Raw genomic sequence first — 14,724 nt, 5'->3', positions numbered from 1 at the left:
TTACTCCAAAGTGTGCGCCAGATTTGCCATTGTGAATTTCTTCGAGAATTTTAGGGATTCTCTTCTTTGGCACGAATAATTGCGATCTGGTCTCCTTTCCGTTAGCACTTTCCCATATTCTCTTGAGTAGACCGTCTTCTACTCGAAGAGACTTCCATTGGGCCCATAGTGCTTTGTAAGTAAGTCCCTTGTCCGATATTTCTGCCCAAGTGGGTCGGTCTTCATTTTCTTCCTTGAGGTGTAAAATTGGTCCAATATCCGGGTCCTCTAGTTGGTCTGCCCTTCACTGTTCCGTTGTCCATTCTTCATCTGCTACTACCCCGACACGACAAATGGTTGGTATGCCTTCGATCTTCGTACAATGTNTACAGGAAATGGACCAGCTACGTCGATGGCAATTCTCTCGAATGGAAGTCCCACATTATATTTCCTCATCTCTCCCCTAGCACGCGTCCTAGGTCCTTTACTGGCCGCACACGTATCACACCTGCGGCACCAAGCCTTAACATCTTCATAGCAATTTACACAATAAGCCATTAAGCCTCGCGGATCTTGTCCAGTGTTTTATTTACTCCAAAGTGTGCGCCAGATTTGCCGTTGTGAATTTCTTCGAGAATTTTAGGGTTTCTCTTCTTTGGCACGAATAATTGCGATCTGGTCTCCTTTCCGTTAGCACTTTCCCATATTCTCTTGAGTAGACCGTCTTCTGCTCGAAGAGACTTCCATTGGGCCCATAGTGCTTTGTAAGTAAGACCCAATATCCGGGTCCTCCAGTTGGTCTGCCCTTCACTGTTCCGTTGTCCATTCTTCATCTGCTACTACCCCGACACGACAAATGGTTGGTATGCCGTGTTGTTCGATCTTCGTACAATGTCTGCAGTCTTGTTGACAGGGTCTTCTTGACAGAGCGTCTGCATTCTTATGTAGTCGTCCCGATCGATGTTGAATTTTGAAGTTATATTGTTGTAGCTTTTCCAACCATCTTGCTATTTGACCTTCTGGAGTCTTCATACTCAAGAGCCACTTAAGGGCGGTATGGTCAGTCCTAATGACAAATTCTTGCCCATACAAATACTTATGAAAGTGGTCCACGGCTTTGACAATACCCAGTAGTTCCTTTCTCGTTATACAATAATTTCTCTCGGGTTAGGAAAGAACTCGACTGAAATATTCGATGACACGTTCTTCTCCTTCCTGCACTTGTGACAAAACTGCACCGATTCCGATGTTACTAGCATCTATATCCAGAACAAACTTTCCGTGTTTTAGGGTAACTCAATACCGGGATGGAGCAAAGGGCTGCTTTAAGTTTCCTGAATGTATTGTCGCATGCCGAGTTCCAAGTGTATGCTGTTTTATCTTCTGTCAGTCTATGAAGTGGGGCTGCAATATTGGCAAATCCTTCGACAAACCTCCGGTAGTATGTACACAAGCCAAGGAAGCTTCTAAGTTCATGTTTGTCCTTTGGCTTAGGCCAGTCTCTAATAGCTTGAATTTTCCGCTCGTCGGTTTGGATGCCTTCTGAAGAAACGACATGCCCCACGAACTCAACTCGCTTCTGGAACAGGAAACACTTTTTCGGATTTATTTGCAGATGTGCATTCCTAATTCTGTAGAAGACTTCCTTCAGATTGGAGAGGTGTTCCTCGAATGTTCTTCCCATAACCATGATATCATCTAGGTAGACAAGACAGGTTCTCTAAGTAAGACCTCTCAAGACGATTTTCATAAGTCTTTCAAAGGTGGCAGGAGCATTGCATAGTCCAAATGGCATAACTGTATATCGATACAAGCCTTCACCAGTGGAAAAAGCAGTCTTTTCCTTGTCGTCTTCATGAATGCCAACTTGCCAATATCCGCTTTTCAGATCAAGCGTCGAAAACCATTTCGATCCCGAAAGGGTGGTTAGTGTGTCATCTATTTTAGGAAGCGGGTAACTATCCTTTTTTGTCACGTCATTTAATTTTCTGTAGTCGACGCAAAATCTGGTGGAACCGTCCTTTTTGGTTACCAATACAACGGAGGCCGACCAAGGACTTGATGAGGGCTCGATCACTCCTCCTTCCAACATCTTATCGACGAGTTGTTTTACTTCCTGTTGCTTTACCAATGGCAGTCTTCTTGGTGGCTGACGAATAGGTTGGGCTTGACCAGTGTTAATTCGGTGTTCTATGACGCTTGTTCTACCTGTGGTTCCGTCTCTTCCTTCAAATATGTCGCTTCCTCTTGTCAAAAATTTCCTTGCTTCCTGCAGTTCCCTTTGTGAAAGGTGTTGCCAGGATTTCTGAAATTCGACGAGATAATTTTCCAAATTGGTATTCTTTTCTTCCTTCACTCCTGTGGGTTCTTCATATCTTACGATATGACTAACAGGCTCGTAGGTTGCTATCGTATCACCCTCGTTTATTCTGACAGGGTTCGGGGAATTATTGGCTATCCTGATAGGTACGTCATTCTTTGATGTGACTAACGATTTCGCGATTAGATATTTTTCGTTCCAATCCGATTGCTGTACGAATCCAACACAGCTCCCAGGATTATTTTCCAGTTTTCCAAAAATGATCTTCTCTGAATTCCCAGGAATTCTTACGGTTCTCGTTGCCAGTATCCTGTTCGATGTTTCTTTGGGGTGGGATAGAACAAATTCTTCATTACCAAACTTCAAGATGTTGTGTTCATGGTCAAAGGCAAATCCGTGCTGACGTATCAAATCCATCCCCAAAATAAAGTCATCCTCGATCTCCGCTACTAAGATTCTATGGCGCAGTCGCTTACATCCTAGCTGTAGCTCTACCTCTACTTCACCCATAACAGGAGTAACCTCCCCAGTCACAGAACGTAAACTGAGACTTTTTACCAAAGGTTGTAGTTTGGAGTTGACATTACTGGGTCTCATCACGGATACTGCAGCTCCAGTATCAAAAGTAATTACTGTCTTTTTGCCATTGACTGTTCCTTCCACCACCAAGCTACCCGAGTCTCTGGCGAATCGTCTCACGGAAAGAGTCCTGGGGGCTACGCTTGGGTTAGTCGGCATTCGCCCCGTAATGCTGACTAATTTGCGTTTCCCTGGTTAGACACGCCGGGTTTCCTGTCCCTGGATGGTGAGCGAGATGGCAATTGCACTCGACAGTCCCTCTTCCAATGACCGGTCCGTCAACATCGAAAGCACTCATTCCTCCTACTTGGACTTCGTTGTCTCCCTCTCTGCATGGAATCCAATTTCCCCAAAACTTTTTCTAACAGTGCGGTAACGTGATCGGATTCGGGATTGTTTATCCTTGCAGTATTCGGATGGGAATCTTCCACAGTAACAGCTCGGATCCTTGGCCTCGATATGTTGTAGGTGGTCTCCATTTCCAGTGCACGAACGAGAGCTTCACTACTCTTTTTAAATCCTCCTAGTCGCAGACTTCTTTGTATCTCAGCATCTCTGAGACCATCGATGAAATTTTGTATAGCCAGTTGTTCCTTGAATTCTTCTGGCGCCTCTGGATATGCTAGATGTATTAAGCGTCTAACCTCGGTCTTGAATTCTTGAAGGCTCTCTCCAGATTTTTTAGTCCTTGTTCTCGCTTGGACCTGGTATAATTGTCTTCTGTGCTGTTCCCCATAACGCAAGTCGAGTGCATCAGTTAAAGCACTGTAATCCCTCTGTTGATCCAACGTTGTTTGTTACAGTTCGAGAGCAGCACCCCGAAGAGATATCACCAAAGCGGTGGCCTTTTCTTGGTTGTCCCAACCATTGGCATCTGCAGCAGCGTCGAATTGTCTTCTGCACATGGTCCAGGATCTAGTGCCATCGTACGTCGGCGGTTTGATAAGTGAACCTGCTGCCACTGGTCTCTCTATTTGGCTTTGTCTCTTTAACCTAGACATCTCGGTTTCCAGTCTTACAATTTGGCCTTTAACTTCCGTCTCTAATCTTTCCACCTTATCTTGGGCATCACTAACTCGTCCTTTTACTTCCTGGATGTTTCCCTTAACCTCCATCACTTCATTACGCACTGACATAACTTCTGCAGTGAAGTTTTCTATCTTATCGAAAATTCTACGGCTTCGTATCTCCTGGTCCTCAAGTATTTTCTCTATTCGAGCCTGTTCTATAGTATTTTGTTCTTCAATAATTTTCTGTACCCGTTCTTGTTCTTCTCGTTTTTCCATTTGTCTTCTAGTTTCTTCTTGTTGTTTCTCTTTCTGTCTTTTAGCCTCTTCTTCTTGTTTCTCTTTATGTCTTTTAGCTTCATTTTCTTGCCGTTTTTCCTCCCACGTAGCCATGAAATTACTCATAAATAATTTGATTTGTTCTTCCATCTCGGCAGCTTGTCTAGATTTAGCCATTTTTTTTTCAAATTTTCTTCAAAACTTGAAAAAAATCTGCTGTTCTGGGTTTCTCTGTAGGTGTATAATGCAGCGGCGAGGTCGAAAGTTGTGTATCTCTATATTTCCGAATAGAACTTTCTAGAACTTCTACGAAAATGAGGTCTTGGATTTATTTCGACACGACAAACACAACGGTGAAGTCGGAAATTGTCTATCTCTATTAGTTTCAGAATAGAACTTTCTTGAACTTTCGCGAAGATCCACAAATCCAGTTATTTTTTTTTGCGTAAACAGTCACTACTGGTAACGCACTGTCCAAGCCGATTAATTCTTTCACTTTTGAACACGTTTACAGTCACTTCCGGGTACTGAATTTTCTGGAATGTCCGAGAAAATGTCCTGTCCAATCCAGGTATCCCACTTCTGACACCAATTGTCACGGAATTTACGTGGTGACAAAACCCTGGGTTCGATTAATTAATACACTTCTTAATAATTAACTATTTATTAACTAATTACACCAATTAATTACGATTATCACTATACTGCACAATACTACACTTTGCAACCGCTTTACTAATACTTCCAAACACTCCGAACGCTTTACCAATACTAGTACTAATACTACTCTATACAAAACAAGCAAATTAATTTATACCCTCAACGAAAAATCTAGACGCGCCGCGTTAAATCTAAGAATGCTTCCAAACAATTCTCGGCGGTTCGGTTATACCCTCAACGAACAATCTAGACGCGCCGCGTTAAATCTAAGAATGCTTCTAAACAATTCTCGGCGGTTCGGTTCGCTTCGCTTCGGTTCGACCATGGGTCGCCCATGGTCGTCCCATTGGGGTTTTCGTAACAATATTTTTTAATTTTTTCACTGTTAGCAAAATAGGTATTCAAATAAACATAGAAAAACATTACTTGTTCTGAATGAATAATGAATACTAAAAGCTATAAAATTCATCTGATGTTTTTGTTTTCATTTAATACGTTTTTCTAAATTAAAGAGTTGAATGCGAGATATTTGGAAATATTGATTTTTTGTAATACCGTGGCAAATGCGTCCTAGCAATGCAGTGAGGAACTTAGTAGTGCTTTAAATCAACTTTCTTTGTCCATATTTGTTGGACAGATTTTTTTAACTCAAAATCGCAAAACTATTGGTGTCCGAGATATTGCTGTTCCGTAGTCTTAACTGATCCCGCTGTATGTGCCTCGTTTATGAGATAAACGTACAGCAAATTTTAAATTTCAGATCTTTTTCTGTCTCATGTTCAGTACACACAACAAATCGTAAATTTCCTATATCCTTTAAAACACAGGGTTGTAACGGAATTTTTTTGAATTTTAAAATTCCGATTTATATCCACCCATGATAGAGCTTAACAGCGATGTTTATAAGAACTTCATTGGAAAATATTTACGTTTAATTCTAAATAGATAGAAGGGTCTAGCCATTAAATTGATCACTCAATTGATGATTACCAATTTATTTGTGATTTTTTAAAAAATTTACGTCAAACAAGAAGAAGAAAAAACTGACAAAAAATCCGTCTCTTGTTCGAAGTTGATAATATTAATTGTTTCCGAGGAAAAAGTCACCTAACATACTGTGATGTCAACGAATCTGGATTTAAACATAGAAGAAATGTAAGTATTACAATCTGCCAAATCTTGGAAAAGCGCCCTTATATATAAAAAAATACGGAAAATGTCGCTTTGGGAGGGATCAGCATTAGGCACTGCAAGACTATATTATGTGTACAGGGTGATTCAGTCACAATGTCAATTTTAACAACATACTCGCAAGGCCTAATAAAGACAGAAAATCGAGAATTTTTTTTTAAGCGCAGAGCCAATTGAAAAATTTGGAACTCGGATTTGAATTCAGCGCATCAAAATCCTTCGGAAAAGTACATTCTGATTTCTGGGATAGAGGGTCGGTCAAATTTTGTCGGCCTGTGTAATTAAAGAAGCCAATCGGAAAATCTTTGAGTGAGAAACATTTTATTCAACTAGTTTTCGCAAATTGTAATATTGATCTCTTTCTACAAAAGCCTCTATGTTACTCCAGTGGCGGCTCGCCAGGTGACGCAAGTGACGCCCCGTTTCACCTAAAATTTTCGTTTGGTTGTGCAATTTAAAATTATTTTTAATTTTATATAAATTTTATAATTTAGGTATAATTCTATATTGAAAATGTATTATGTTTGTTTAATATGCAGAAATAAACAAAATAGTTGCGCGGTGAACGCCTTCTAAAAAAACATTGCCTTCGTTGAGTGCGAACATCAACCTCGTACCATATAACGTATAGTATAAACAACTGACGCAGATCGAAATCAGTCTGTATTCCTCTTCTCTTCGTAGCGTTGTTTACGGCGGTTGTCATGGCAACGAGGCGGCCAACACGGGAGTGAACTACGGCGTGGGAGAATGAGTGACGCGGAAATTGAAACAGCATTGTCATCGCCCATCGCCTGCGTTTAAACAGTTTATACGATACGCGTCGCCCAATGCACGATTATAACGGTTCTTGGTTGGTTAATATTTGTTTTGTATAATAACGGTAGAAATATTTCCTATGATCCAGTACATACTGAATCATTTAATTGGAAACGCCATTTTCCAGATGGAAAATTGAGGACAAAAAGGATTTTTTAAATTGCGAGAGACCTGTGTCTTATTCTCTCGATACGGAAAACAGAGGAAGTTTTGGAATGAATGGTATTCGGAGTATAAGTGGTTGTGTGGAAGTGTTTATTTAAAACAAACTTTTCTGTATGCCGTGTTTAATTGTGGGTGTAAAGTCGGGCGTGTGGAATAAGGAGGCTGTCGTAACCACGAAGCTTCTTAGGAACATACATATACGATGTGCGTTAATGTTCGCAGAAGTCCACAAGCCGAACTAATACTTATAAAATATAAATGAAAATCCTTCTCGCGAACGTCGGTAATATTGCAAATGCAACTAAAAATTTCTAGATTCATTTAAAGCCGTTTGTCCTTAAAAATGTGAAAATTTTCGCCAGCGGTGTTTTTTTTTCCTTTTTAGTCAATCAATGAATATGCTTCACCTATTCTCAATGTCACGAGCTGCCACTGTGTTCCTCTGGTTATTGAGATATGGCATAGGTACCTGAAATCTCACCAGCCGCCACTGCTTGGAAAATTAGAATTAGTATGTTAATAAAAAACTGATTTTTTTTATAAGGTATGCTCATACCTCCTCGAGGTCTTTGCTACGCAACAATGGCAATTTAATATGTTAATTGCATACTTTAAAAAAATAATTTATATCAGCCATTACGTATTTTAACATTTTAAATTATTATTGGCTGAAGTGAGCAAGAAAAAACATGAGTCTCTAAAATAGTCAAAACATCCGTTTATTTATTAATTATGTTTAACACCAGGAAAATGTTTAAATTTGGCAACGTCGCTTCAGGCCGACATCGACTTGACTTGGGAGGCGTGAACGTATCATTGCCATCAGCGGTCAGGAGCGATTCGAAAAGAGGTTTAAAAATGATTTGAAAATATTTTTTTTCTGGGTAAATATGTAAGAACTTTAAAAACCTGCTTTAAAAAATTTGATTTGATTGAATATTCTAATTGTTTATAAGTACAAAAATTCGACCAATGTTTAAACAAGCGCCAGAGCTCTCCTAATTGACGGATCCGAATTTTTCAAAAAAAGTTTGAAAGCTTGAGAGCCCTTCTATATGTGATTAAATTTTCAAGTATCTAAGGGCCTTGGTTTTTGCTGTGCAAAATTTTGAAAATTTGCAATTTTTTTTTCAAAATCTGGATTGCAAAATTATTATGCAAAATCTATCGAACCGATTTTGATGAAATTTGGTGTGATGATTCTACATAACATGAAGTTTTCTTGAGCCAAGTATAAAGGTCCTATACCCAATTTAAATACCCCAAAAAAATTCCCTAAAAAGTATTGTTTTTTAACCCCATTTTTGCGATTTTTTCGATTTTTACCATAATAATCATGATTCATTCGATTTGTAACTAGTCATGTTTTGTAAAAAATTTAATTACAAACATTTTTTTCCTCTTCCATTTTCGCCTAAAATCAACTCTTGAAAAGATACATAATTAAATAGGAAGAAAAATATGACATTTTTCGAATTTTTTTAACGTATTGTGCCGCCAAAAGTTTTTATGCGCATAGAAAAATTTTCATTTCTAGTGGTATTTGAAAGCCAAAAATCTCCGTGGATATACGATTCACCCAAACCAAAACAGATACCGCCTAGTCTAAAAATAATTATTAACTACACCTCTATCGTCGAGTTTATCGCACTGAATGTTCGTTATGCAATTTTTCAAAACATATTACTTCAGTGGTTAGTAGGCAATACGTAAAAAGTAGGAAATTTCGTACATGAATTGGCCATATTTCGTACAAATGAATGTAGTCCGCTGGCTTTGAGATCAATGTCAGACACTCATTTGAATTTAGATCATGTCTGGCATTTAAATCTCAGAAATAGAAAGTCCTAACGGATCCAAACACTTCAACGGTACATGCCGCACATAAGTATATTTATGTATCTGTAAAACAGTGTGTTAATATAAGTCTCCAAATATTTTTTCAATAGGACTAGGTCAATTACTAAATTACCTACTACCCAGGAAGTTTCATCAAATTCAACAGCGGAATACCCATTTACATAAATAACTAGACATGTAAATAAAAGTAAATAAAAATTAATGATAAATAGAGAGATTCGATTAAGGAAAGAGTAAATCAAGGCAAAATATGAATTAATTTGAAAAGATTTCATACTTTTCTTCATCTGATATACTACTCTTTATCATAGCTGAGCTTGAAGCTAAGTACGTAGTAGTAGCAGTAACATTAGTGAAAAAAGAATTTCTATTTACTTTATCAAATATTTCTCGTTAAACAAAATTATATTTAGAAAAGCTATCCATTGACCAGTACCTTTTCCTTTATATGTGATGAAAAGAAAACATTTAATTAAATAAAGTACTACATATACAGAGTGTTTCTTAAGTAGAGGTAAAAAATTCAAGGGCGTATTCTGTGACTAAAAATGTATTTGTTATATAAATGTGAGGTCTTAGGACAGCCATTGTCCAGCTACAGCGTGTCAAAAATTTAAAAAATCAGTTTTTAATTTTTAATTTCTAAACCCCTTGAGATAATTTAACCAACTTCGATGTGCATATTTAATATAACAGTAGGTATGAAAGAAACTTACTAGTGGCGGAAGTGTGGGTATCTTCGATCATTATTTGCAAAAAAAATGTCATCATCATATAAGTACACCATATTATATTATCTTCACTTTTTGTTTCTTTATACTTTTTTGTGTTCCAAACCAATTAACAACAAAATTGATTTATTTGGTCATTATATTACTTAAAATAATAACAAAATAATTAATTAACAATGGAATTACTTTATCATGATTAATTACAACAAATGTTGGAAATGGCCACCTTCAGCCAAATTACATGCTTCAGATCTTCTTGAAATTGCAGCTCGAACACGAGTAAATATTCCAGAAGTAGTTCTTATCACATCACGACCAGCTATAATTTGTTGAAATAAGTACTCCTCAGATTTAATGTGAACCTCATAAACTAATTTCTTGATATGTCCCCAAACAAAAATATCAATAGGGTTTATATCGGGTGATCTGGGTGGCCAAGTTTGACCTGGTTCTTGAGTGCTTCGTCCAATCACGTTATTACCGAACCGTTCACTTAAAAATTTGTGAGCAGAAAACTAAAATGTGTGGGAGCCCGGTCGTGCACAAACGACATTCTTTTTCTTAGTGCATAGGGAACATCTTCAAGTAGTTCAGGTAAAACGTTTTCAAAAAAATGTCTGTAAGAGGCACCGGTTAAAGTTCTTGTAAAGTTCTTGGTAAAAAGTAAGACCCAACAAGAAAAATTCCAATAATATCCAGCATTCAAAGAAAACTGATGTTGATATCGCCACCATAATGGCATGAGGGTTTTCATCTCTGGAAAAATTAGCTTCTTCGGTAAACAATATTCCAGCGGTAAAGTCGACATTTTGTTCAATTTTTTACAAGCTTTTATTTAACTTACCTTGTTAGTATGGGTCAAATCTTGCCACATAATTTTAAAACTGTTATCCTCAACCGATTGAGCTGAACTTTTGCATCTACGTTTAGTTTGTATGACAATGCATGGTTAGCTAGGTGACGTCATTCTAAATCCAATATGGCGGACTCCCAAAGATGGCGGACCAGTTATTTTTTATGCACCCTCATGATATGGGTCACTAAAAGTTTATTTTTAATTTTTTTATACATGAACTTATTACAAAATCCAGTGGCAAAATTGTAGGCGAGCAGGATAGTCTAACGGCGGCAAGGCTAGACCCTTTGTATGTGATATGGATATAACTGTTCATGCCTCAGATCGGACCAAACTAATTTACAATTCATATTAAGATTTGCAGCGATCTTCCTAATATTAATATATTTGGATCTTCAATTTCGTGTAGAATAGCTTCTTCCAACTCAGGCGTTCTAACACTCAAAGGTTATCCAGGAATTGGACCTTTTTGAAATGAGCCTGACTCCGAAAGACGTTGAAAAAACGTTTCTGACATTCCTGCATTTGGAGTTGGATGATTTGGAAATCTTTCCACATAAATTCGCCTAGCCTCTGTACCATTGCAAGGCCATAAATGTAAACCATATTGGTCATTTAAATATGCATAAATCATTAAAACTTAATATTTTTAAAAAATAAACTTAATTTGACAATACACAATATTAAATAAGATGACGGCTTCTTATTATTCTTGTTTTGCATGGTCTGCCTAAGACATGTTTAAGTAGGTAATTTAAATAACTGAAAAAATGCACTTGATCAAATAAATCAATTTTGTTGTTAATCGACTTGGAATACAAAAAAATTTAAAGGAACAAAAAGTGAAGATAATACAATGGCGCATATGATGGCCTATTTTATTTGTAATATTATACAGGGTGATATATTTTTTTGGCAAATAATGATCGATGATACCCACAGCTCCGCCACTGCTAATTTTCTAAAGCTGGAAATTTTTGTTTCATACCTACTGTCATACTAAATATGCACACCGAATTTGATTCAATTATCTCAAGCTTGTAAAAAGAGTAATGACCAATTTTTTCAACTAAGAGTACATTTTGTAGCGACCTCTAGCGTCTACAGTACAGTTAAGTAAGGATGCGTTTTCCTGGACCCCAGAATCCATATTTTCAAATTCTTTGAAAACTTTCTAAAAATTTTAAGAATTTTGAATTCAAAATTTTAACTTTAACACCCTGTAACGTTTTTACAAATGGACTAAGGTAAGTTTCGCACTATTTTGATGTAAGGAATCTATCCTTGGTCTGTTTCCATTAATTTCGCGACTCATTATATATTTATAATATCAATATTTTATGAAAATGGAAACAGAAAAATTGGAAACTACAAATCTTCAGTAGGTATGCTAATTTGAATTCATTATCTCATTTATTTCTTAACACATTGTTGAGCAGCCACATTATTATACAGTATGTCATGTCCTAAATTGGTTATGGATGTATGCGATCTTGATAATTATACAACAATGAATAACGATTAAATGAGAACATTTTTAGAATATTTGATTACTAATTTAATGCCCCCCGCTGATTTTGCATTGCAAATCGATGATAACAGTATTATAGTAACATTTTACAAAAAAAATCAGTGAATTCAAATTTTTATTTCAACATTAAAGCTGAGTTGAAATGTAAATAATTTTAGAATATTTAAAAATAGGATAATTTTTTTTGTGAAATTCTGTATAAAATGTTATGCAAAATTTAATGTTTATAAAATAACGTCAATTAATAGAAAAATTACTTTTTACTATTTTTTGTTTTTTTAATGTTTATTTAAAATTTCTTGAAATAATAGCTGAAGACGATGACTGCATAGACAGAGGCAGAATCTTGGAAAACTAACAATTTATAGGATTCCGTAGTTCCGTAGTTGTCTTACCCTGGGGTATAGATCGCACAGCTAGTTTACATAAGTATAAATCTATAATACAATATTGACGAATCATAAACTGAAATTGTGAATGAAATCGTAGAAACAATTGTGCATTTCCTTTTACAGTTATTAGAAACGTAAACATAATGCATACACATTTAATACCTCGACTTCATATGTTATGTACCTACTTCTTTTTTGCACAAAATGATTCAATAATTTATGACAGGCATATACAGGGTGTCCCTGAAAAGAATGGACAATGCTTGACCACAGGTTTCTGGGATGAAAATAAGACTATTTAGCCTAACTTAGCCTTCTAAATATAGAAGAGATAACCTAGTTTTTTTCAAATAATTTGAAAACTGTTTTTCTTAGAAACTTCAAATTTGGTGCACATATTTTTTATATAAACGCAATCAAAATATAGAATTTGGTGAGAATACATATATAGTATGTTCTTTTCTAGTCCCTGTGCGCCACAGGCTATCCCGTAACTTTTTTGTGTGATGACAGAATTTATATTTTTAAAATTATTTTTAAAAATAATCACACTATTTTAGAAGCACGAGCACGAGGGGCCACATAACAAAGAAGCAAATTCATAATAGTAATTAAAAGGTTCAGTGTCAAGCCACGTGTGATTTAATTTTAGCTTACTTTGTTTTTTATTGCAATTTTTATACTTTTGCTGAACAAACTGAAATGTTATTAGTTTTGGGTTATTGTGAAGGAAATTGGTGTGTTGTTCGAACATATGCTGAAAGATTTCCTAATCGAAGAATTCCAAATCACAAAACATTTGCTAATGTGGAGAGACACCTTCGGGAAACAGGACGTTTTTTTACCTATAACAATAAATTGTGGACAACGTAGGCTAGAACTATTCAGCTGGACCAACAAATTTTGGAAAGAGTCGAAGAAATTCCGCAAGTAAATACAAAGCGTTTAGTGGCAGAGGTTGACTTTCAAAAAGTTCCGTTAATAGAGTATTAAAAGACCAGTTATTACATCAATTCCACCTTCAGTCAGTTCCAGAACTTTTACCTACCAACAGATCCTCCATCACGTCTTGCTTTCAATTAAAGTACTCAAGAACTCGGAAATAGAAAGAAGAAAATTCTGTCTACAGATGAAACCGCTTTTACTAGAAGGGGTATTTTTAATTCACATAATGAACATGTTTATTACCTGTTATATTACCTGCTACATTGAACGCAGAAAATTATTTAGAATTTCTCCAAACAAGATTACCCTATCTGCCTGAAGAGTTACTGATAACACTTCGAATTAATGCATGATGGGGCCCTCCCCATTTTGCCTTATCGTAAGGCAATACTTAGATGAGCATTACCCTAACAGATGGATAGGTAGAGAAAATAATGCCCCCTTAAAATGGACACCTCGATCCCCGGACCTAAACCCATGTAATTATTATCTTTGGGAAGCATTGAGGACCATAGTTTATAGTTTTGCAGTAAATACAGAAAACGAATTATGGGAAAGACCATAAAATGAAATTAATGTTATGAGAGGTAATGCACCATTATTGGATAAAATTCGCTTTTATTTCCCAAGAATTAATGCTTGCGTTCAAGGATAAGGTCTTCCTTATCCTTTGAGCATTTACTGTAATATTATTTTATTGTGATTACATATATCAATTTAGGTTTATTTAAAATGTTAATGTTGACTTTCTTACATTAATTGATATTGTTTATTTAAAATACTAGTGTTGATTTTTACTAAGACTAAAAATGTGTAGTTAATTTTGTTTTTTTTTGTTATGTGAAGTTTTTTCATTATTATTCCCTGCTTTGAAGCTGCAGTTATAAATTATTTTTAACAAATCGGAATTTTTGCCTATATTTAATGTATAAAGAATGCCAAATTTACTCGAAATTCATAAACGATATCAAAATTTTGTAAGAGCAAAAAGAAAAATAGTTTTCAAATTATTTGAAAAAAAAACTAGGTTATCTATTCTATATTTAGAACGCTGTATCTCAGTAGGCGTGCACTTTTGTATAGGGTGTCCCGGTAGTTGATACAAAAAAGTCGAATACAAAGAGATGAGGCCAAAATAATATCAGTTCCTCATATAATTTTTTTTCATACGAGCCTTCGTTAACAAGTTAGGGGCTCTCAAATTTGAAAATTAAAAAGTTATTGTTATTTACAGTCTCTAATCTATTAACTTCAGCATGATACAAATTTGGTGAGTTGATTTGATTTAATTTGATTTGTTTCAGCTTGTTTTTGATGTTGTAAGTGAAGCTTCATTATACCCAGAATCAATCGGCCTGTATCAAAAATAAGTTCCCTGAAGAATTTACCAACGACAATATGCTCTTGGTT

At 36.0% G+C, this 14,724-nt stretch overlaps 1 protein-coding gene across 1 annotated transcript; it reads right to left on the bottom strand.

The window, feature by feature from the left end:
• Positions 1–1,124: 1,124 nt before the first annotated feature.
• On the bottom strand, positions 1,125–1,669 carry LOC108913842 (uncharacterized mitochondrial protein AtMg00860-like). Its single transcript, XM_018719485.1, has 2 exons — positions 1,283–1,669; positions 1,125–1,238 (listed from the first exon to the last, which is right to left on the bottom strand). Exons 1-2 carry the CDS (start codon positions 1,667–1,669, stop codon positions 1,125–1,127), a joined length of 501 nt encoding a protein of 166 aa, XP_018575001.1.
• Positions 1,670–14,724: the final 13,055 nt, after the last annotated feature.

Source organism: Anoplophora glabripennis, unplaced genomic scaffold, assembly GCF_000390285.2.
Source record: "Anoplophora glabripennis isolate ALB-LARVAE unplaced genomic scaffold, Agla_2.0 scaffold1245, whole genome shotgun sequence".
Lineage (NCBI taxonomy): Eukaryota > Metazoa > Arthropoda > Insecta > Coleoptera > Cerambycidae > Anoplophora > Anoplophora glabripennis.
The sequence above is the reverse complement of the archived record's forward strand: the minus strand, read 5'-3'. Positions and strand labels throughout refer to the sequence as shown.

Excerpts from the sequence above, each read along its gene's own strand:
- LOC108913842 (XM_018719485.1), bottom strand. The coding sequence starts at position 1,669 with ATGGTTATGGGAAGAACATTCGAGGAACACCTCTCCAATCTGAAGGAA. Across the intron at positions 1,239-1,282 it reads CAGCCCTTTGCTCCATCCCG|ATGCTAGTAACATCGGAATC; the intron begins GTATTGAGTTAC and ends TTCTGGATATAG.